Source organism: Babylonia areolata, chromosome 23 (genome assembly GCF_041734735.1).
Source record: "Babylonia areolata isolate BAREFJ2019XMU chromosome 23, ASM4173473v1, whole genome shotgun sequence".
NCBI lineage: Eukaryota > Metazoa > Mollusca > Gastropoda > Neogastropoda > Buccinidae > Babylonia > Babylonia areolata.
This window is the reverse complement of record NC_134898.1, coordinates 9,910,019-9,935,018: the sequence shown is the minus strand read 5'-3', so window position 1 is coordinate 9,935,018 and position 25,000 is coordinate 9,910,019. Positions and strand designations below refer to the sequence as shown.

Sequence of the window (25,000 nt, the reverse complement as noted above, 5' to 3'; positions counted from 1 at the left end):
CATTGTCACTCTCTGTCTTGAATCTGTTTCATTGTCCTTGTGTTGAATCTGTTTCATTGTCCCTCTCTGTCTTGAATCTGTTTCATTGTCCTTCTGTTGAATCTCTTTCATTGTCCTTCTCCATGTTGAATCTGTTTCATTGTCCTTCTCTGTGTTGAAACTGTTTCATTGTCCTTCTCAGTGTTGAATCTGTTTCATTATCCTTCTGTTGAATCTGTTTCATTGTCCTTCTGTTGAATCTGTTTCATTGTCCTTCTCTGTGTTGAATCTGATCATTGTCACTCTCTGTCTTGAATCTGTTTCATTGTCCTTGTGCTGAATCTGTTTCATTGTCCCTCTCTGTCTTGAATCTGTTTCATTGTCCTTCTTTTGAATATTTTTCATTGTCCTTCTCCATGTTGAATATGTTTCATTGTCCTTCACTGTGTTCAAACTGTTTCATTGTCCTTCTCAGTGTTGAATCTGTTTCATTGTCCTTCTGTTGAATCTGTTTCATTGTCCTTCTCTGTGTTGAATCTGTTTCATTGTCCTTCTCTGTGTTGAATCTGTTTCATTGTCACTTTCTGTCTTGAATCTGTTTCATTGTCCTTCTGTTGAATCTGTTTCATTGTCCTTCTCTGTGTTGAATCTGTTTCATTGTCCTTCTGTTGAATCTGTTTCATTGTCCTTCTGTTGAATCTGTTTCATTGTCCTTCTGTTGAATCTGTTTCATTGTCCTTCTCTGTGTTGAATCGGTTTCATTGTCCTCCATGTCACATACAGCTACGGGGCCAGGCGTCCTGTCCATGTAACCTAGTGGTAATGCTCCTGACAAGGAGTCAAGTGTTCACCGGTTCGAGTCCCGAAGCGAACGTGATTTTTACCTCCACCACCTGCTCCCCACTAATCCGTATGTGGTGGTCATGGTGCTAGTCTTTCGAGTGAGAAGATAAACCGAGGACCAGCATGCACTTAGCGCGCTTCAAAGAACCCACATCAACCAAGGGGTTGTCCCTGGCCAAAATTTATGGAGAAATGATCAGTCTCCTTTGAGTATAAAAGAAATACGTTTGCAGACAGAAAAAAAAAAAAAAAAAGAAAAAAAAAAAAAAAAAATATATATATATATATATATATATATATATATATATATATTGAGTTGAAGGTGGTGCAGCGCTGTAGTGACTCGCTCTCCCGGGGGGTAGGCAACCAGAATTTCACACAGAGAAACACAGAGACTAGACATATGTTGTGACAAAAAGAAGTAATACACCAGCTGCCATGGCGAAGTGGTTAGCGTCGCGGACTGACGGCTGGGAGGACGCGGGTTCGAATCCCAGCGGAGGTGGGTTTTTCGGCCCGTGGCCGGCTCCTAACCAGAGTTGAGTGTGCTGTGGGCTTAAATGGGGAGACTGGGACCACACAGTCGAGTGTCATCCACTTCAAGGATGCGTCTTTGGGTGTGTTGCTCTAATTACTTGACCAGCATGGACCTCCATAGCAACATCGACATCGTCATCCTCCTCATCCATCATCATTAATATAAACAAAACAGTCTCAAAGTCTGTGGCCTTTCATGCCCTGCTCTCATGGTGACCTCAGTTTCCATACCCCTCCACTTCTGTGCTTAGGGTGAGTTCTGTCAATGTCTTCAGTGTCGGCAGATTCATTGGGGGCTGTTGTTTGAGGGACGTGGTGGCGGTCTCCACTCTGGGAGGGACGCTCACTCAGTCTAAGCCATTATTGTCGTTAGTAGGGGGCTTAGTAGGTCGTGTCCTAAGTACGTTAAATCAGAACAGGCAGCACTGAACACCACCGAAGTGACTCAGCAGCAGTGCAGGGTCTACTCTGGTGTGTGGCCTCCTGGCGACCTGACATCGATGGTTCCCTGCGGACTGCCGACGCTGGAAGTGTGACGGACGAACCCGGGTGTGGCCGTGTATGGGGGAATCTAAGTGAGCGGCGTGGGAGTAATGCCACTGAAATGGTGCAGACGATGGGGCAGAAAAAAAAGATAAAATAAAAGAAGTAATACATTATACTATATTACACTACACTGCACTACACTACAACACGATACGATAAGGTACAATGCGGTGCAACACAAACAGCACAGCACAACACATGTTCGGAAAAACAAACAAACAAACACACATCTGTATCATTGACTGACACAAACGAACGTGGTGGCACCGCACCACCAAAAATAAACCTGGCGCGGTCGCTCGGTCTTCAAACAGTTCTCAGCAGGCTGGTTCCACAGGCCAGGTAAAAGACCTCACCAGCTGCTGCGTTACGTGTAGTTCTGAACTGGCAGGCAGGCAGAGTGGTTAGCGCAAAACGCTGAATAAAAACAACAACAAACAAGCACGATGGGATGAGAGATGGATATGACGACGTCTGTCTGTCATGTCGGATGTTAACCGCTTGTGGGGGGTGGAGGGTGTAGGCTCCAACCTCCTATTCTCCCTGCTTATTTACCGTCTTTCTTTCTTTTTTTTTCTATTTATCGATTTTTTTTATTCTATGATTTTTTTTCTCCTTTACATGTTTACATGAAGTGGAAGGAGAAATAAAAAAGGAGTGTGTGTGTGTGTGTGTGTGTGTGTGTGTGTGTGTGTGTGTGTGTGTGTAAAAAGACAAAGATGGACAGATTTCGATGACTGATCCACCTGCAACACACGCACGACCTGTCTACAGAACAAAATGCATGGCACCGTGTCACTCGTGACCCCCCCCTCCCCCAACCACCACCGCCGTCCCTACCCAGTCCCTCTCCCAGTTCTCCCATCATCCCCACAATCACCACTACACCTGCCCCTCTCTCCCATCCCTTTAGCCTTTCAACCCAAGCTGTTTCATCAGCACTTGCACAATCTGTCAGAGGAAACTGAGCGGCCCTGTCTGGCCCTTTGCCCTCCTTCCTGATTGTTATATGGATCTTCTTCGCGTTCCAGGGCTGGACGTTCCCCATCAGCAGGACGCCACTGTGCTGCAGGCACGTCATTCCACCAATGACGCACACTGCAATTTATTGCTGTGGTGAATGCTCTGTTACAGGCACGTGTGAAATGCAAGCAAGCAATCACACACACACACACACACACACACACAACCGCACACATGTCCATGCTTATTAAAACACACGCTCGGACACACGCACGCACCCACATGTACCGTCAATGAAAAACTTGTTAACTTGTTTTATCGTCTGTTGCAGGATCCTGTCTTTCTAATCTGCCTGAGGCTGCCAAGGAGTGAAGGGGAAGTGACGTCATAGCCCTTGTTTTGCGTCATCTGGGAAGCGCATGTGAATCATTCAATTATTGTGGCCTCTTTTATTTTCCATTTTCCATCTTTTTTTTTTTTTTTTTTTTAACCCTCCATACCAAACTGGTGATACTGATGTTTATGTACTGGGAGCTCACACAGCGGAGAAATATTTGAGAGCACACAGAAACTTCATGAGAACTACTGACTTGACAAGGAATTAGGGTGAACTCGGATACTTCCTGAAACTTAAAATTCTGTTCCTCGGAGGAAGCGATCCTTCAACGGCATTGGTTTTTGCAGCAGCGAGATACAGATTATGTGATAGTGTTGCCCTCAGAAAAGCGGGATGTCAGCTTTCAAGACAAGATTGTTGATCTCAGGCGTCTCTTTCGCACAGAGCAACACTTTTCCTGGAACACTTGAATGATTCGCAGTGTTTGTTCTTCACTACGACATGACAATGAACCTACAATGGTACTGCAGCTCAAACACATGTGTACAAGTGTCAGTTCGTTAGGGCAGATTTCGTGTGGTTCCTCTTCTGTTTTTTTTTTCTGTTTCATTATTTTTGTGCCGTTTTGTGACATGTCTTCAACTGTGTAGCTCCAGTGCTTGGGATTAGAGTTGGGGAACCTGTCTGTGAAAGAAAAGGCTACCTAACCCCTTCTCATCAAAGGAGGAAAAGCAAAGAAACCCCCCCCCCAACTGACAACACTTCTGCTGTATGAAGTTTTCAGAGATTAATACCATCGCTTTGAATGACGACAATAACCTTGTGTCTATGACGCTGTCATCGAAACAGTCGATCCACAAATGTTTGTACCCAGATGTTAACAAAACAAATACAATTATCGCCAGCTGTTCAGTCGTGTGCGGAACCATAATATTCGGAGAGGAACAGTCCTGACAAGACAAGACAACATGAAGCTGGTGAAGGTTGTTGCACCTCAGCTGACCGGCTGTGGCTGGGTGGTGGTGGTGGCGGCCGTGTGGGGGTGGATGCTGAGGGGAGCGGAGGGAGCGCGATCGGCGTGTGGGGACCCATACTCCGTGTGCATGTGCGCGCGGGCAGAGCTTGGGATGAAGCTGCAGTGCAGTGACAGGGGTCTGGCCCAGATCCCTTCCTCCGTGCCCCCAGACACCGTGTTCATGTGAGGAGGGGTCGCTCGCTGTTCCGTTCCGTCGGGTTGTCTTGCTTTGTTTTCATCTCGCCTTGTCGCGTGTCGTATTTGTCTTACATTGTCTCGTCTTGTCACGTGTCGTCTTTGTCTTACGTTGTCTCGTCTTGTCACGTGTCGTCTTTGTCTTACATTGTCTCGTCTTGTCACGTGTCGTCTTTGTCTTACATTGTCTCGTCTTGTCATGTGTCGTCTTTGTCTTATATTGTCTCGTCTTGTCACGTGTCGTCTTTGTCTTATATTTTCTCGTCTTGTCACGTGACGTCCTTGTCTTATATTGTCTCGTCTTGTCACGTGTCGTCTTTGTCTTACATTGTCTCGTCTTGTCACGTGTCGTCTTTGTCTTATATTGTCTCGTCTTGTCACGTGTCGTCGTCTTATATTTTCTCGTCTTGTCACGTGTCGTCTTTGTCTTACATTGTCTCGTCTTGTCACGTGTCGTCTTTGTCTTACGTTGTCTCGTCTTGTCGCGTGTCGTCTTTGTCTTACATTGTCTCGTCTTGTCGCGTGTCGTCTTTGTCTTACATTGTCTCGTCTTGTCGCGTGTCGTCTTTGTCTTATGTTGTCTCGTCTTGTCACGTGTCGTCTTTGTCTTACATTGTCTCGTCTTGTCACGTGTCGTATTTGTCTTACATTGTCTCGTCTTGTCACGTGTCGTCTTTGTCTTACATTGTCTCGTCTTGTCGCGTGTCGTCTTTGTCTTACATTGTCTCGTCTTGTCGCGTGTCGTCTTTCTCTTACATTGTCTCGTCTTGTCACGTGTCGTCTTTGTCTTACATTGTCTCGTCTTGTCACGTGTCGTATTTGTCTTACATTGTCTCGTCTTGTCACGTGTCGTATTTGTCTTACATTGTCTCGTCTTGTCACGTGTCGTATTTGTCTTACATTGTCTCGTCTTGTCACGTGTCGTCTTTGTCTTACATTGTCTCGTCTTGTCACGTGTCGTCTTTGTCTTACATTGTCTCGTCTTGTCACGTGTCGTCTTTGTCTTATATTGTCTCGTCTTGTCACGTGTCGTCTTTGCCTAACATTGTCTCGTCTTTTCACGTGTCGTCTTTGTCTTACATTGTCTCGTCTTGTCACGTGTCGTCTTTGTCTTACATTGTCTCGTCTTGTCACGTGTCGTATTTGTCTTACATTGTCTCGTCTTGTCACGTGTCGTCTTTGTCTTACATTGTCTCGTCTTGTCGCGTGTCGTCTTTGTCTTATGTTGTCTCGTCTTGTCTCGTGTCGTCTTTGTCTTACATTGTCTCGTCTTGTCTCGTGTCGTCTTTGTCTTACATTGTCTCGTCTTGTCGCGTGTCGTCTTTGTCTTATGTTGTCTCGTCTTGTCTCGTGTCGTCTTTGTCTTACATTGTCTCGTCTTGTCACGTGTCGTCTTTGTCTTACATTGTCTCGTCTTGTCGCGTGTCGTCTTTGTCTTATGTTGTCTCGTCTTGTCTCGTGTCGTCTTTGTCTTACATTGTCTCGTCTTGTCTCGTGTCGTCTTTGCCTAACATTGTCTCGTCTTGTCGCGTGTCGTCTTTGTCTTACATTGTCTCGTCTTGTCGCGTGTCGTCCTTGTCTTACATTGTCTCGTCTTGTCGCGTGTCGTCCTTGTCTTACATTGTCTCGTCTTGTCACGTGTCGTCTTTGCCTAACATTGTCTCGTCTTGTCGCGTGTCGTCTTTGTCTTACATTGTCTCGTCTTGTCGCGTGTCGTCCTTGTCTTACATTGTCTCGTCTTGTCGCGTGTCGTCCTTGTCTTACATTGTCTCGTCTTGTCGCGTGTCGTCCTTGTCTTACATTGTCTCGTCTTGTCACGTGTCGTCTTTGTCTTATGTTGTCTCGTCTTGTCGCGTGTCGTCTTTGTCTTATGTTGTCTCGTCTTGTCACGTGTCGTCTTTGTCTTACATTGTCTCGTCTTGTCACGTGTCGTATTTGTCTTACATTGTCTCGTCTTGTCACGTGTCGTATTTGTCTTACATTGTCTCGTCTTGTCACGTGTCGTATTTGTCTTACATTGTCTCGTCTTGTCACGTGTCGTATTTGTCTTACATTGTCTCGTCTTGTCACGTGTCGTCTTTGTCTTACATTGTCTCGTCTTGTCACGTGTCGTCTTTGTCTTACATTGTCTCGTCTTGTCGCGTGTCGTCTTTGTCTTACATTGTCTCGTCTTGTCACGTGTCGTCTTTGTCTTATGTTGTCTCGTCTTGTCACGTGTCGTCTTTGTCTTACATTGTCTCGTCTTGTCACGTGTCGTCTTTGTCTTACATTGTCTCGTCTTGTCACGTGTCGTCTTTGTCTTACATTGTCTCGTCTTGTCGCGTGTCGTCTTTGTCTTACATTGTCTCGTCTTGTCACGTGTCGTCTTTGTCTTATGTTGTCTCGTCTTGTCACGTGTCGTCTTTGTCTTACATTGTCTCGTCTTGTCACGTGTCGTCTTTGTCTTACATTGTCTCGTCTTGTTACGTGTCGTCTTTGTCTTATGTTGTCTCGTCTTGTCACGTGTCGTCTTTGTCTTACATTGTCTCGTCTTGTCTCGTATCGTCTTTTGTATCGTTTTGTCTCGTCTTTCTCGCATTGTCTCGTCTTGTCTGGCATTGTTTAGTTTTGTCTCGCAGTATTTCGTTTAATTTCACATTGTTTCGCATTGTTTGGTCTTATCTTGTCTATTATTGTTTCGTCTTGTCTCGTCTTGTCTCGCATTGTCTCGTCTTGTCTGTCTTGTCTCGCATTCTCTCTTCATGTCGTCGTGCTTTATTTTCTGTTTTACAATGATCTTACGCAGCACCGTCGCCATAATGACTAAAACTGGTTCTTCTTGTGTTGTGCTGTGCTGTCGGTGCTTGTTCTACAATGCTGTGCTTTGGTGTACTGCCTGTTTTGTCTTGTTTTGCTTTGCGACAGGCGCGTTCACACACACACACACACATACACGCACGCACGCACACACACACACACACACATACACGCACGCACACATACACGCACGCACGCACGCGCACATGCACGCACGCACGCACGCACGCACACACAGAGCCCACTGGTGCCTAGTTTTATCTCATAATGATATACGTACGTGTTTTTTGTGTGTTGTTGTTTACTAGTTAATCTATTTATTATTTATCTAATTAGTCTGTTGGGGCTTGAAATGGACATGGATATCTGAATATACGGATATTTGGTTTCCGTTCTGTTTCAGGAGTCTGGATAATAATGGTTTAACGGTGATTCGAAGCGGGGATTTTACCAGCTTAGAAAAAATGAAAACTCTGTGAGTATGATTATTTTACGCTGTCATTATTGATAAACCTCTCCCCTCCCCATTTCCCCAGCATGGTTATTGATCAGAAGAGGCCTTCAGAAATATATATTTTCTTTATGGTTTTCGCTTGGAATGTGTATTATTTACTCTGGCTTGCAACTGGAAATTCCCTTACGTGTTTATCTTTCGCCCCACAATATGCATAATTCCAGTTGCATCATCCTCACGCCGCCTATTCCAGACCCCCAATACACAGCCCCACACAGGTTCGTCTGCCTCCTTCCTGGCATCGGCAGTCCACATAAATCACCGGTACCAGGTTGTCAGGGGGGAACACGCCATAGGGAGACACAGCACTGCTGCTGAGTCACTTCCGTAACTATGACGACAACGACAACAACAACAACCGCAATAATAACAACAGAAACAACAACAGCAACGACCGCAACAACAACAACTGCCACCATAAAAAAAAATGAAACAGCGACAGAAGAAAAAGCCAGAATTTTCTCGTCAGCAAGGCTCCTGTACTAAGTGCCCCCCAGAGTAGCAGCAGTTTACTCTGGCTGGGAGACCGTTGTTTTCATTAGCACCAGGGAAACAGGCATGCCATCAGAATAAACATACCTCTCGTCGTTCACCTTCACTCAACAATACGCGCTTTCCGTTATTCAGGACACCGTAAGAAGATGGAGAGGTGGCCTCGTGGTAATATGCCCCACTGGGAAACGAGCGTCCACGGGTTTGATTCCCATGTACGATATTTATCTCCCCGTGCTTGAGTGGTGGAATGGGTGGTATGGGTGCTAGTCTTTCGGATGCGATGATAAACCGGGGTCCTGTGAGCAGATTGCACTTAGCAGATGGAAAAAAAGAACTCACTGCAACAAAAGGGTTGTCCCTGGCAAAATTTTGTAGAAAAATCAACTTTGACAGTAAAAGAAAACATATAGATCTGCTGACAGAAAATGGGGTGGCGCTGCACTGTGGTGACGCGCTCACCCCGAGGAGAACAGCCCGAATTTCACACAGAATCTTGTTTAAAAAAATAATAAAAAGGTGAGAGGAGAGAGAGAGAGAGAGAGAGAGAGAGAGAGAGAGAGGTCATGTGTGGTTCATGTAATTTGTAACTTTGTCTTTCATGTAAAGCGCCCTGAGCTGTGAGAGAGAAAGGGTTCTATCAGTACAAATGTACACGATGATGATGATAATGATGACCTTATTATTATTATTATCATTAAAACAGGTGCAAGTGAAAGTAGATACATGGCTCATCGCAGTTCATATGTGTTGCTGGTAACATCAAAGGGTTGAAATGAGAAATGTATAGATATTGGGTAACTCCCGAAAGCGCTGAAGTAAAACTAAAAATGTTAATGTAATGAATATTGAAAAAAATGTCTTTGGAACACACACACACACACACACGCACGCACACACACACACACACACACACACACACACACACACACACATACACACACACACTTACACACACACACACACACACGTGTGTGTGTGTTTGTGTGTGTACTTTGTCATTGACTGATTACATTTGTTTTGCTTGTAAATCATGATTATAAAGCCCATTGTTATAGTGTTTTTTTGGTAACCACATTGATGCTAATCCTTAGCGCACTGGAAACCTGTGCTGCCGGTCGGTGTTATTAGCCATTCTTCTTCTTATCATTATCGTTATTATCATCATCATCTTTCTCCTTCTCCCACTCATCATTATCATTATTATTATTATTATTATTATTATTATTACTATTACTATCATCATCATCATCATCATTATAATAATGATAATAATAATAATAAGTATACTCGAAGGTCCAGTTGTAATTTCTTTTCAACCCCTGTTGACTGCTTGCACACTGCGTGTCTCCAAGATTTTTTGCTGCGTTTCAGATATCATCCTTAACTGATGGAAATGATCTTTTTTTTTATGATTATGTGTCTTCTGATGCTGTTATGAAATGTCTGTGTGCGTGAGATTGTACATATTTAATTATATATATATATTAATATATATATATATATATATATATATATATATATGTGTGTGTGTGTATGTGTGTGTGTGTGTGTGTGTGTCTGTCTGTCTGTCTGTCTGTGTGTCTGTGCATGCATGCGTTTTACTATTGTTTCGTTATTGTATTCGTGTGTTTATTGTTCTCTGTGCTCCACAGGTCTTTAAAAAACAACTCCATATCTTTCATCGAGGCCGGTGCCTTTGGCAATATGTACCTCCTGGAAACTCTGTAAGTATTTGTGTGTGCTTAATTAAATGAAGAAGGTGGAATGTTGGCTCAGTGGTAAAACGTCCGATTAGGAAAAGCGGCGAGCGTCCACAACTTCGAGCCCCATATACGGACTAGGGTTTTCACTCCCCCCCCCCCCCTTCCACCAGACCTTGAAAGATTGTGCAGTGTCTGGGTGCTAGTCCTTCGGATGGGACAGTAAAGCGAGGTCCCGTGTGCAGCATGCACCCAAGGTGTGAACAAACGCACGGCAACAAAAGGGTTGTCCCTGGCAAAACTGCAGAAAATCCACTTCCATAATGAAACGAATAGCGCTTGCAGACAGGGAAAAAAAAAAGAAGAAAGAAAAAGAGATGGCGCTGCAGTGGTGACGCGCTCATCCTGTGAAAAGCAGCCCCAAAATTTCACCCAGAGAAATTGGTTTTGGTTAAAAGTAAAGCAATACAATACAATACAATACAATACAATACAACGTAACACACTGAAATGTATTGCAACACAATACAAAAGAAAGCAGTGTAATACAATACCAGTGCACTGGTTGGAACGTATTTTGGAACATCCAGTTTGATATATCTGCGGAATACATTTTGACCCTGACTTTGATATGGAAAATCGAGCTGAGCGTCTGGTCATTCGGATGAGACGATCAACCGAGGTCCCGTGTGCAGCACGCACTTGGCGTACTGAAAAAGAATAAAGGATTTGCCTCTGGCAAAATTATGTAGAAGAAATCCACTCTGATAAGTACCTTTAGAAATTTAAACTGAAACTCTTAGTTTTGCTGCTGCTATTACAACTGCTGCTGCCCCAAACACTGCTACCGTCGCCACCAATGCCAAACGGCCGTGCCACTGTATCATCATCACAACCACTCTTGCTACTTCTGCTGTTGCTGCAGATACTATATACTTTTTTAAATTTTTTTATTATTCTACTGCTGAGTTGCTGATAACGTTCCGACGTCTACGATAATGACTGCTGTTGCTGTATTTACTATGCTTTTTATACCACTGCTGAGATGCTGATAACGTTACGACGACTACGATAATTACTGCTGTTGCTGTATTTACTATGCTTTTTATACCACTGCTGAGATGCTGATAACGTTCCGACGTCTACGATAATGACTGCTGTTGCTGTATTTACTATGCTTTTTATACCACTGCTGAGATGCTGATAACGTTACGACGACTACGATAATTACTGCTGTTGCTGTATTTACTATGCTTTTTATACCACTGCTGAGATGCTGATAACGTTACGACGACTACGATAATTACTGCTGTTGCTGTATATACTATGCTTTTTATACCACAGCCGAGATGCTGATAACGTTACGACGACTACGATAATTACTGCTGTTGCTGTATTTACTATGCTTTTTATACCACTGCTGAGATGCTGATAACGTTACGACGACTACGATAATGACTGCTCTTGCTGTATTTACTATGCTTTTTATACCACTGCTGAGATGCTGATAACGTTACGACGACTACGATAATTACTGCTGTTGCTGTATTTACTATGCTTTTTATACCACTGCTAAGATGCTGATAACGTTACGACGACGACGATGATGACGACGATGACGATGTTTTGTTTTCAGGGTGCTGAAGGACAACATGTTGAGTCAAGTGACGGCAGGCATGTTCCAGCACCTGTCCTCCATCAGTGGCATGTGAGCCTGGTTACCGTCTGTTTCATTTAGTGTACAGAGGAAAATGAGCGCTCTGTCACCTGAGTATGATCACTTTGTGTTTCACACAGTGTACAGCACAAAATCTGCACGTTCTGTCACAAATGCATAAACAGATCTGCACCATCCATTATTTTTATTATTTGCAGTAGTAGTAGTAGTAGTAGTAGTAGTAGTAGAAGTGTTTTTGCTCATACCACTAGTTGACGGCACACACACACACACACACACACACACACACACACACACACACACACACACACACACACACACACACACACACACACACACACGCACACACACACCACATATACTCACGCACGCACGCACGCACGCAAGCACACACACACACACACACACACACACACACACGTACGTGTATTAAGGTAATGCTTTTTGACATTAATCACGGGGTAATGAAGGCGACTAATTGATGACATCAGGGGTAAGTCCTGACCTCTTTTTGCCCGGAGTTCGGTGAGTAATGGTAAGGAATGACTTCAGTAGGGTTTTTCCAAGTTGTGTGTGTGTGTGTGTGTGTGTGTGTGTGTGTGTGTGTGTGTGTGTGTGTGTGTGTGTGTGTGATGCAGATACTTTGTACTCTTATGGGCGGTGTGTGTGTATGTGTGCGTATCTGTGTGCGTGTGTGTGTGTGTGTGTGTGTGTGTGTGTGTGTGTGTGTGTGTGTGTGTGTGATGCAGAGACTTTGTACTCTTATTGGCGGTGTGTGCATCTGTGTGTGTGTGTGTGTGTGTGTGTGTGTGTGTGTGTGTGTACGTACGTGCGTGCTTTGAGCGCGCGCGTGTGTATGTATGTATGCATGTATGTACGTATGTGTGTGTGTGTGTGTTGCATACATATTGTTCATACAATGACTGGGTACGTGTGTGCGTGTTCGTGTTCGTGTGCGGCTGTGTATGTATGTGTGTATGTATTGTGGGTGTGTGTGTGTGTGTGTGGATGTGTGTGTGTGTGTGTGTGTGTGTGTGTGTGTGTGTGTGTGTGTGTGTGTTTCAGAGACCTGTCCAACAATCGCATCATGAGGATAGACGAGAGGGCTTTCACCACTCTTCCCGCCAGCTCTTCCACCTCTGGAGTCACCATGTGAGGAGGGTGGGGTGGGGGAGGAGGGTATGGGCGGGTGGCCGGGTGGCCGGGAGTTGTGGGGTGGGGGTCTTTGGGGGCTTGGAGGATGAAGAAGGTTTGTGGGAAGGTTGAAGGCTGTGGGAGGTCTGTAGAGATTGGAGGAGGAAGAGGGTGTGGTGGCGTCTTGGGAGGTGGCAGTCGGGGGGCGGAGGGGCTTGGGGGAGTTGGGGTCCGGGGCTGTCTGGGGAAGCGGGTAGGTGAGGGGGGTTGTGGGGCGTTGTGAGGGTTTCTGGGGGGTTGGAGAAGGAGTGATAGTGCGGAGGGGTATGGGGAGGGGGTGATATGGGAAGTCTATAGGGGCTTGGAGGAAGAAGAGGGTTTGTGGGAAAGGAGAAGGCTGTGGGAGGTCTGTAGGGCTTGGAGGAGGAAGAGGGGTTGGGGGAAGGGAGGTCTGTAGGGATTGGAGGAGGAAGAGGGGTTGGGGGAAGGGAGGTCTGTAGGGATTGGAGGAAGAGGGGTTGAGGGAAGGCTGAAGGCTGTGGGAGGTCTGTAGGGATTGGAGGAGGAAGAGGGGTTGGGGGAAGGGTGAAGGCTGTGGGAGGTCTGTAGGGCTTGGAGGAGGAAGAGGGGTTGGGGGAAGGCTGAAGGCTGTGGGAGGTCTGTAGGGCTTGGAGGAGGAAGAGGGGTTGGGGGAAGGCTGAAGGCTGTGGGTCTGTAGGGATTGGAGGAGGAAGAGGGGTTGGGGGAAGGCTGAAGGCTGTGGGAGGTCTGTAGGGATTGGAGGAGGAAGAGGGGTTGGGGGAAGGGAGGTCTGTAGGGCCTGGAGGAGGAAGAGAGGTTGGGGGAAGGGAGGTCTGTAGGGCCTGGAGGAGGAAGAGGGGTTGGGGGAAGGCTGAAGGCTGTGGGAGGTCTGTAGGGATTGGAGGAGGAAGAGGAGGAGGTGTCGGGGTCGAGGGAGGGAGATTGTGGAATGTCTCTGGAAGGGGGGTGGGAGGTGGCTCAGGTGGCCTTGAAGAAGTATGGGGTGCGTGGGTGTCGGTGTGGGTGACAGCAATGATGTGTGTGTGTGTGTGTGTGTGTGTGTGTGTGTGTGTGTGTGTGTGTGTGTGTGTGTGAATGTATCTGAGTACAGGTGGATGTATATATATATCCGCACATTATTCTGACGGGGGTTGGCAGCAGACTGGGGGTGGGGGTGTGGGGGGGGGGGGGGAGAACTAAACGTCCCTTCTTGCACGTGTCTGTCTTCATATGCATACCCACTTGCTCCAGTGTTTTATATTGTACGTCCTGGCACCCGCGAACTCGGGCAATGTGTGTGTGTGTTTGTGTGTACTTGTGTGTGTGTGTGTGTGTGTGTGTGTGTAAGCGTGTGTGCACTTGTGTGTGTGTGTGTGTGTGTGTGTGTATGTTTGTGTATGTGTGTGTGTGTGTGTGTGTGTGTGTGTGTGTGTGAGTGAGTATGTGTGTGTGTGTGTGTGTGTGTGTGTGTGTGTGTGTGTGTACTTGTGTGTATGTGTGTGTGTGCGTATGTGTTGTGAGCATCCTTTATGAGTGAATGTATCAGAGCGCAGCTGAATGTGCATTTCTTCCCGTACATTATGCATGCTGGATGGGAACAGTAAACGTACATTCTTTGTGCATGTCTGTCTGCACGCAGATCTCCGTGCTCATGTTTGCGCGCGCGTTTGTGTGCGTGCGTTCATGAACGCATGTTTATACTCCCTCTACCCCCCACCCCACCCCAACACCACCACCACCACACACACTCTTCATCCCGCGCTTCTTTCATCATCATCTTCTTCTTCTTCTTCTGTTTGTCCGTCTCTTTTTGGGGGCAATGAACCAGACGCCTGCAGGGGAATGCCGACATCCGGTGTGACTGCCACATCCGTGCCCTCCGGAACTGGGCCAGGTCCCTGTCTGCCGCCCGCAGTCTGGCACGCGTCCACTTTGACGGCTTCCGCTGCAAGAGCGCCCGCGGCGGTCCTGCCCTTCTGGAGCACATGTCGGCCCGAGACTTCAGACGCTGCGCCCGTGAGTGACCCACTGACTGAACTGACTGAGTGAACCACTGACTGAGTGAACTGACTGAGTGAACTGACTGACTGAACTGCCTTAGCGACCCACTGACAGAATGACCCACTGACTGAGTGACCCACTGACTGAACTGACTGGCTGAACTGACTGAGTGACCAACTGATTGAACTGACTGAGTGACCCACTGACTGACTGAACTGACTGACTGACCCACTGACTGACTGAACTGACTGGCTGAACTGACTGAGTGACCCACTGACTGACTGAACTGACTGAGTGACCCACTGACTGAACTGACTGAGTGAACCACTGACTGAGTGACCCACTGACTGAGTGAACCACTGACTGGGTGAACTGACTGAGTGAACCACTGACTGAGTGAACTGACTGAGTGAACTGACTGAGTGAACCACTGACAGAACTGACTGAGTGACCCACTGACTGAGTGAACTGACTGAGTGACCCACTGACGGAACTGACTGGCTGAACTGACTGAGTGACCCACTGACTGAACTGACTGAGTGACCCACTGACTGAGTGACCCACTGACTGAGTGACCCACTGACTGAATGACCCACTGACTGAACTGACTGAATGACCCACTGACTGAATGACCCACTGACGGAACTGACTGAATGACCCACTGACTGAACTGACTGACTGAACTGACTGAGTGACCCACTGACTGAACTGACTGACTGAACTGACTGACTGAACTGACTGAGTGACCCACTGACTGAACTGACTGACTGAACTGACTGAGTGACCCACTGACTGAACTGACTGACTGAACTGACTGAATGACCCACTGACTGAACTGACTGACTGAACTGACTGAGTGACCCACTGACTGAACTGACTGAATGACCCACTGACGGAACTGACTGAATGAACCACTGACTGAGTGAACCACTGACTGAATGACCCACTGACTGAGTGAAGCACCGACTGACCTGACTGACTTATCTGGTCGTGCTGACAAACAACTCATGTCAGTGGAGTTTATGATTCCTGTGTCTGTCAGTGATACGCACATAACATATATCTTGGTCTGTCTCTGTCTCTGTCTCTCTCTTTTTTTTAAATCTTGCTCTCTTTTCTCACTTACCCACTCACTCGTTCACTCACTCACCCATTCATTCCTTTGATTCTCTCTGTCTGTCTCTGTCTCTCTTCTCCCTACCTCTTTTTCTCCCATCCCATCCCCATTCTCTGTCTCCTCACATTCACTCCCTCTTTTTTTTTCTTATCTCCCTCCTCTCTGTCCCTACCCCCTCACCCCTTCCCCTTTCTACACTATACCACAGTTGACCTTTTCATACAAGAAAGCGATACCTCTTCCTGGGTTCAGAATCCATACCAGACCTCATGCGTTTGGAGCCTTGCTGAGTGCTAATGCACGCTCATATCCAAAGTGCTGTTTTTTTGTGTGTTTTTTTTCTCTCAGGTTCAGAACGCAAGGTGTCTGTGTTCGAGTCTGGGCAGAACTGCACAACCTGTAGCTCTCAGTCGACGCAGTACCAGTGTGATGGCAGCGGGGTAGTTGAGTGTGACGAGCCCAAGGTGAGAGAAAAACCCATTATGACGAACCTTGCTTTTTTTTGTTCTTTCGTTTTTTGTTTGTTTGGTTGGTTTGATGTTGTATTCATCACCATAATCGCCGCCACTACCATCATTGATGTATTTATCTTCTTCAACGCTGTTGTATAATTTCTGGATTCTTTATCATCATCATCAGCATTATCACTGTCGTCATCGTTTCATTTTTCGGGGTCAGCACCAACATAATTTCGCACTGGACAGCACAGCATAACACAGAAGCATAGCACGGCACAGTACAGAACAGCACAACACAGCACAGCACGGCACAGCACAGCACGGCACAACACAGCACGGCACAGCACAGCACAGCACAGCACAGCACAACACAACACAACACAACACGGCACGGCACAGCACATCACGGCACAGCAGAGCACAGCACAGCACAACAACACAACACAACACAACACAACACGGCACAGCACAGCACAGCACAGCACAACACAACACGGCACGGCACGGCACGGCACGGCACGGCACAGTACGGCATATCATATCATATACCACACGACACAACACAAGACACAACAACGCAACACCCCCACCCCCACCCCCACACCAACAAACCACAAACCACAACCCGAGCTACTGCACCGCTGTTTGGCCTCTGTCAGGCGATGTGTCAGAGCCAGATTGAGAAAAGAGGGCACCGCCTGTCAGTGAGCAAGCAGTGCTCCAGCCATGTGGACTGTTTGACCAGAGAGAGACTGAACTCCCATCACTGTGTCCTCAACGACCCCAGACCCCTCTCCTGTGTCTTCTGCTGCGTCGGTTACGAATGTAACGAAGGGGATATGGGAGGTGGGTTCTGCTTATTTATCATCATTGTTGTCTTATTTATTTAATTATTTATTTATTATTATTATTATTATTATTATTATTTTATCATTATTTTCATTACTACTATTTTTTTTTTTTTTTTTTTTTTTTCAAGGCCTGACTAAGCGCGTTGGGTTACGCTGCTGGTCAGGCATCTGCTTGGCAGATGTGGTGTAGCGTATATGGATTTGTCCGAACGCAGTGACGCCTCCTTGAGCTACTGATACTGATACTGATCTTTTGTTCTTGCTCACTTTTTGTTTTAGTTTCTTTTCTGTACTTTTTTCTTTTACGCGTTGTTGTCTTTAACTCACTCAGTACGGTCAGTCCTCTCTTCTCCTCTACACAGACCCCTCGGATGTCCAGTGGGTGTCTGAATGACCCAACCTTTAATTTCCGTCGTCAGAATTGTGGTATTCTTTGTCAACATTCACGTCTTCAGTATAAGAGCCTTCCGCTTGCAATATTTTGATGATGGTAATTGGGGTGAAACGCTGTTAACGTCGTCTCTTTCGCCGTTCGTATGGAGAGAGTTAAAATGAAATGTCGTCATCATAGATTTGCTGTTTGGCTATGAGTGTAACGAAGGGTATATGGGAGGTGGATTCATTTTGTTGATGGTTTGTTTGGATCTTTATATATATATATTTTTGATGCCGTTATTGTCATTCGTACTGTCATTATAGCTACAGTCATTATCGCTACTGCTTAAGAGTTCAGTTTTACTTGTTTATTTATTTATTTATTTTTACAGATAATGTAATAAATATATATCATTTTTTCTGTGTTCTGTTGTAATTGCTAGTCTTCTTTTCTTCTTCTTCTGCTTTTTGTACTTGTTTTTGTTCTTCCTCTACTTTTTCTCCTTCTCCATATCATTATTATTATTAATATTGATATTATTATTATTATTATTATTATTATTATTATTATTATTATTACCTTCGCGAAACACAACCACAGTCACAGCAACAACTACAACAAAACCACTTCCTCTCTCAAGTTCAAAATACTTTGTTTGTTTGTTCGTTTCTTTCTTTCTCTCTGTCTCTGTCTGTCTGTCTGTCTGTCTGTCTCTCTCTCTCTCTCTCTCCATATCCAGACTAATGTTTAATTATTCTCATGCATCATGTTTGTCCCATTGTGAACCCCGCACTCCTTGGATAATTTATAGGCAGAAGGCCTTGTTCAATAAGATATTTGTTCTTGTTCTCTCTCTCTCTCTCTCTCTCTCTCTCTCTCTCTCTCTCCCCCTCTCTCTCTCTCACTCCTTCTGTGTGTCCAGCACTACCTCAGCTTTTCGCTCTGTCTGCTTCTGTCTGTCCGCCCCCCCCCACCCTACCCCCAGGCCCACCTCTCCCCCCGGCTCCCTCCCAACTTCAAACCCCTCTTTAAACCAAACACCCTTCCCTCTATCAGACCCACACAGACCCTTCTCCCACAGCACCACATCACATGTGCGTTGGTGTCAAGAACCCCAGATCTCTGTGTTGCTTTGTGTCAATCACTAATGTCCAGGTGGCATGGAGGCATCGCGGCAGAGACCTTTCGGTGTTGGACCTCCACCGGTGATCAGAGGTCGAGGCCCCGGTTTCGGCATGGTGTTTCGTGTCCTTGAGAAAGGCACTTTACTCCGAGCTTCCTCACTCTGGGTGTGGGTGAGTGGGTACCTGACTTCAGTCGGGGAAGGTTAAAAGCGGAGGAAAAACAGTATCGGGCCGCTCCTTCCAATGCCAGGCTCCAGACACTGTGGGTGATAAATCATTGGCCCGGTGGTCGTAAAAGGCTATGGGACTCTTAACCCTTTGTATGTATGTATGTGTGTGTATATATATATATATATATATATATATATATATGTGTGTGTGTGTGTGTGTGTGTGTGTGTGTGTGTGCGTGCGTGCGTGCGTGTGTGTGTGCGTGCGTGCGTGCGTGTGTGTGTGTGTGTGTGTGTTCTTTACAGATCGTACTAACTCGCTGGAACTGCTGGTGGAATTTCGGCTGGAGAAGCCTTTCCAGCCCTATATGATGGACCCCAGCGACAGCCGCTACCAGTCAGATGTCCGACTGTACCAGTCTAAGGTGAGATACTTTTCTTGTGCGTGCCACCTCTGGCAAGCTTGGACAGACCTTGTTGAGGGAGGTTCCTGAAATGAACATGCCTTGTCTTTTCTTGCAGCCTGTGGGGCATAGACTGTGGAATGCATTCCCCATGTCAAGGAGGAGTATAACCGTTCTTACCTGGCTCATAACAGGATATTTCCTGAAAACGTAATGGCCCAGAAATGATTTATTTTTTTCCCTCACAAATTGTTTATATAGTTGATTTACGGATTTTTGTTGTTGTGTGAATGTTGCAACATGTGTGTTTTTGTCTTTGTATCTCTATGATCACTGCAGTCGTACAAACACACAAATACAGAGTGCAGAGAAACACACATTCTCTCTCTCTCCACTCTCTCTCTCTCTCTGTCTCTGTGTGTCTGTCTGTCTGTATGTCTCCTTCCCTTTCACTTCCTCCTCCTCTTCATCCCTCTCTCTTCCTCTTTCTCTCCTAACACCCACCCCAACGCATCAACACTTACGTACACACACAAACACTTACACACGCACACACGCACGCACACACACACACACACACACACACACACACACACACACACGTACTCATGAATGCACACACACACGCACACTCACGCACGCGCACACGCATACACACAGTCACACATGGGAAAGCGTTTAAATGGGAACACGATATATTTGGACAAACTGCATTTACCCTTTTATCAAAGCCGATAAATCAGCAGGCAAATGTTTTCGGTAACTGACTAACACGGGGAAGAGAGAGAGAGAGAGAGAGAGAGAGACCATATCCCGCGGGGTGTCTTGGTACCAGCTAATTGCGCCAAATTGTTCTGATCATGCCTGCACCACTGGAATGACGGGCGGGGAAGGAATGCAAGGGGTGAGGGAGGTGATGGGGCGACGCCCCTCTCTCTCTCTTCCCCTCTCTCTTTCTCTTTCCTCTCTCTCTCTTTCCTCTCTCTCCCCCCCCCCCGATCCTCTCTCTCCCTCTCTCCCTTTCTCTCTCTCCCTTTCTCTCTCTCCCTTTTTCTCAATCCCTCATTCTCCCTTTCTCCCCGTCTCTCTCTCTCTTTCCCCCTCTCTCTCTTTCTCTCTCTTCCTTTTTCACAAGCCCTCATTCTCCCTTTCTCCCTCCCTCTCTCTCTCTGTCTCTGTCTCTCTCTTACCTCTCTCAACCTCCCGGCGTTCAGGTGACTGGGCAAAGGACAGTAAAGCCTGCTTTGAATCTTTTGGAGTTCTCGATGTTTCGACAGTAGGAGTAAACGACACTGCTTTCTCATTGTCCTACACGAATGAAATGAAATGATAGACAATTCTTGGGAAGAGTGGAAAAGAAAAAAATGCAAAGCAGTGACAGTTTTCAAGTGCACCGTCCTTTCAAGACCGACCATGTGGCAGAACGTTGTCATATCATATCACAATCAAAAGGTTCAGACTTATTAGACGAAGACTGGGAATAAACGAACCAGTTGTAAATAAGAGGCTTAGTTTAGTTAACAATGTATCAGACAATCGAAAATGTCCGTTGTGTCCAAACACCCTTGAAAATGAACTGCCCTTTCTAACCGAATGCCCAGTTTACTCCGAAATTCAGACACAAGCACATGAGACAATGACAATGAAAATACTTTGTACAGTCTATTACACAAAACCTATACCATAGATTCCAGGAAAATTTCAATGTGTGTATTCTATGCACATAAACTTAGAGATGAAACCCTACATTATTCCGCTATGTCGATTGGGTGTGTAATTTCAGAAATACATCAAGTTTGTTTTATTGCATCATGCCCATACCATACCTCTTTTCAAAACATTTTCTTGTAACTGTTTGAAAATGCCCCGTTCTTCACGTAAATGTTATAAACAGAGCTTCCATTGATTATTTTGATTGCTTTCTCCGAGACGGCATGGTTTACATGTACTTTTGATGACAGGAAAAAAACCAACAACAACGAACACTGAAAATATATTTGGGCCCAACCCCTTCTACTACTCTCATCTCCCCTGTCCCTCACATTGATGTGACATCCCTCTTTTGTGTATGGGTCGGTGGCTTTCACAACTAAAATCAGTATCAGTGTCAGTGTCACTGTCTCTTTCTCCCCGTGTTTCCATTTTCTCAGAACCGGATCAGACCCACTATAGACCTCCGAATTACACACACAGAAATAACTATGTGGAAAAAAGTATTACAATACAATACAATACAATACAACGTTTTTCTTTCATAAATTGTATTGTCCATGCATTGTATTGACGCGTCCTCACGTTTTTCTCTTGCAGCTGATCGAGATGTTTCAAGACCTGGACGGTGGGTTTTCTGTGGAGTTCCAGGGCTTCCAGTGAGTGGTTATGGCACTGCATCACTGCATCACTTCTGGCAACATTTTGATTTGATTCAGCTCAGCTTGAATCCATCGTCACTGGACGTTTTCGGACGCTGGTCCGAATCACAGATCTGTTTCAAGTTTGATTTTCAGATTGCTTAACTAATTCATTGCGGATTAGATATTGCGCTGATATCGAGTGTGTTTGTTTTATTGTTGTTATACAACCCAGCATACCATTTTGGACTGTGTGTTGATGAAGCCTTGCTTGCATAAAAGTCTGTCATGTACAGTCCCTCGGAACGTCGATTATCTTTTACGTTTCACATTCATGATCAGCTGTTTCTCTTGCTGGGTTAACGACTTCCCATTTATGGAATCCGTTAAGTTATTCCCTTTATTTGTTCTTCTGTTTGTCTTGTCTTGTCCAGCGACGATCGTTGAATAACACTTCAACATATTTATTTTGCCCGTGTATCTATCTATCTATCCATCTATATACCCTCCCCCACCCCCACTGTGGTGGCGTTTTCGCGTTAACACCCATTGTCTTGTATTTTGTTATCTCGTGTCGTCTCTTCTCTTCTGAATTGTATTGTATTTCTCTTTTCATCTCAACAGATTTCTCTGTGTGAAATTCGGGCTGCTCTCCCCAGAGAGAGTGCGTCGCTATACTGACAGTGCAACCCATTTTTTTTTTTTTTTTCCTGCGTGTAGTTTTATTTGCTTTTCCTATCGAAGTGGATTTTTCTACAGAATTTTGCCAGCAACAACCCTTTTCTTGTCGTGGGTTCTTTTACGTGTGCTTTGTGCATGCTGCACACAGGACGTCGGTTTATAGTCTCATCCGAATGACTTGCGTCCAGACCGCCACTCAAGGTCTAGTGGAGGGGGAGAAAATATCGGCGGCTGAGCCGTGATTCGAACCATCCCCCTCAGATTCTCTCGCTTCCTAGGCGGACGCGTTACCTCTATGCCATCACTCCACTACGCCATCACTAGGCCATCACTCCACTTGCAGCAAACGTGTGGAACGCCCATCGATATTTGTTTTTCCTTCCACTTTGCTTTACATACTCTTGTGCACTTCTTTTCAGACTTTAGATTTCGAGTTATTATGTTTTTACTTTCTCTTCATTGTCTTGTCTTGCCATGTATTCTCTTCTCTTGTCCAGCATCGAACATTATTTTGGACACTTTTTAATGTAAACCCCACCCACTCCATTCCCTGCGTTGGAGCTTTTAGGTTGAGGAGGAGGAACTTTGTTTAATGTCCCGTCAACATATCGGTGATTTTTGTTGTTAAAGTATTTATGAATACATTTGAATATTATCGGTTAGAAGGGGTGGGAGATGTGAATGAATGGAGGGTTGGGGGAAACTGGGCAAATGAGGGTGAAATGAGGGTGAAATTTGAAAGAAATTTCTAAATACAATTACAGGAAATTACTTAAAGGACTTCGTAAAAGAGAAGTCGTTAAACTGACAAGCGAAACAACTGATAATGAATGCAAAAAGTCAAAAACATCAACGTTCTCAGTCACTTGTGATGACACACGTTCGTGTACATAAGGCTTCATCAAGCTGCAGTCAAAAAATTATATGCTTAATTGTCAGGTTTCTGAAGCATATGTACTTGACATTAGAACAATACAATACTTTTAGGTCTGGAATGACTACTCCTTGACTCGCTTCATGGGGTTCATGTCTGCCCTGTGCAGTGACGAAGAGCCCTGCCTTCACGTGTCCACGCACGTGCACACCACGACGCTGAGCACGAGCACCCAGAACGCCAGCCAGGTGATCCACTTCCTGTACGCCAAGGTGGTGGAGAGCGCGCAGCGGGGCTTCCTCAAGGACAGCAAGGTGGCCCATTACTACGTGGGAGGGGCCGCTGCTGTGGGGCACCGTACCAGTGAGTCAGCGTTTGGCTGTCCTCTCTTTGTTCGTGATTTCTTCGTCCTGCCTGTCACTCCCTCTGTCTCTCTGTGTTTCTGTCTCCGTGTCTCTGTCTGTGTGTGTGTGTGTGTGTGTGTGTGTGTGTGTGTGTGTGTGTGTGAGAATTATGTGTCACATTTCCGACAGAAACACACACACACACGCACGCGCGTGCACGCGCACGCACACGCACGCAAACTCACACACATGCATTTGGCTGTGTAGATATCGAGCCAAAATTACTAATGGATAGACAAATATACAGCGTGTCATTGAGCACTTCACTGTGGTCTTCGCAAACCGACGTCATAAAAAAGTTAAGTTTTTTTTCTATGTAAAACATGTTCAACTGCGTTGTATAGTGTAAAAAACAACAACAAAAAAACAAATGAGGAATAAATCATGCATTTAAACACCAACACTGAAAATCCTACATCCATAACCCTGAACAGACATCCAACCAAACACTAAAGTATGTTCAGACACGTACACAAATCATCACAGACAACACAACACTCAGCATTAGTGTCACACATCACAATGCCTGAACAATGTCCATTTCATATCCCATGTTGGTACCACAGTGCACAAAGCCATATCGCAAAATTAAAAGAAACGAATCCCAGTAAAAGCTGGTATATTTTCATGAAATATTATCAGAAGTCGAATGATAAATTAGATCATGCTGCGAGCTTGTGCTTCGCACTGAATACACATTGTGTCAGGTACACGTGCAACATGAACAGCTTGAAAATGCGTGTGAAAAATCGATGTTTCAGCTAGAAATTTACTGTGGAGTGACGGCCTGGAGGTAACGCGTCCACATAGGAAGCGAGAGAATCTGAAACTCGCTGGTTCAAATCACGGCTCAGCCACCGATATTTTCTCCCCCTCCACTAGACCTTAAGTGGTGGTCTGGACGCTAGTCATTCGGATGAGACGGTAAACTGAGGTCCCGTATGCAGCATACACTCAGCGCACGTAAAAGAACCCGCGGCAACAAAAGGGTTGTTGCTGGCAAAATTCTGTAGAACAATCTACTTCGATAGGAAAAACGAATAAAACTGCGCGCAGGAAAAAATACAAAAAAATGGGTGGCGCTGCAGCGCCACACTCTCCCTGGGGAGAGCAGCCTGAATTTCACACAGAGCAATCTGTTGTGATAAAAAGAAATACAAATTCAAAGTTATTCAGTGAACTGTGAACGATTTGTAAAAAAAAAACCCAAACAAACAAAAGCCAAACAAAAATCCCCACAAAACCAAGTCCATGTGAAAGATAGCACTTCCGGTTCTGAGTGTTGCGCATTACATTGGCATCATGCACTATGTTGTTTACGTATTTATAGTCTTCATCTAAGATAATGATATTAGACTGAAAATAAATGGTATTATCTTCTTTTTTTTCAACCATTATTTCTATTATCATTATTTTTATTGTTATTAGTTTGAAATC

At 45.4% G+C, this 25,000-nt stretch overlaps 1 protein-coding gene across 9 annotated transcripts in view; it reads left to right on the top strand.

Annotated features, from left to right (window-relative positions):
* The window catches only part of LOC143297899 (uncharacterized), a 116,296-nt gene that overhangs the window by 56,193 nt on the left and 35,103 nt on the right, over positions 1-25,000 (top strand). For all 9 annotated transcript variants that reach the window (XM_076610442.1, XM_076610436.1, XM_076610444.1 and 6 more), the window contains exons 2-12: positions 3,200-4,403; positions 7,615-7,686; positions 9,873-9,944; positions 11,557-11,628; positions 12,664-12,750; positions 14,582-14,769; positions 16,220-16,335; positions 16,989-17,175; positions 19,156-19,274; positions 21,564-21,622; positions 23,329-23,522. In XM_076610442.1, the coding sequence (XP_076466557.1) occupies positions 4,174-4,403; positions 7,615-7,686; positions 9,873-9,944; positions 11,557-11,628; positions 12,664-12,750; positions 14,582-14,769; positions 16,220-16,335; positions 16,989-17,175; positions 19,156-19,274; positions 21,564-21,622; positions 23,329-23,522 (1,396 nt within the window). In that variant the 5' untranslated portion in view covers positions 3,200-4,173. The remainder of the gene's footprint in view (positions 1-3,199; positions 4,404-7,614; positions 7,687-9,872; positions 9,945-11,556; positions 11,629-12,663; positions 12,751-14,581; positions 14,770-16,219; positions 16,336-16,988; positions 17,176-19,155; positions 19,275-21,563; positions 21,623-23,328; positions 23,523-25,000) is intronic.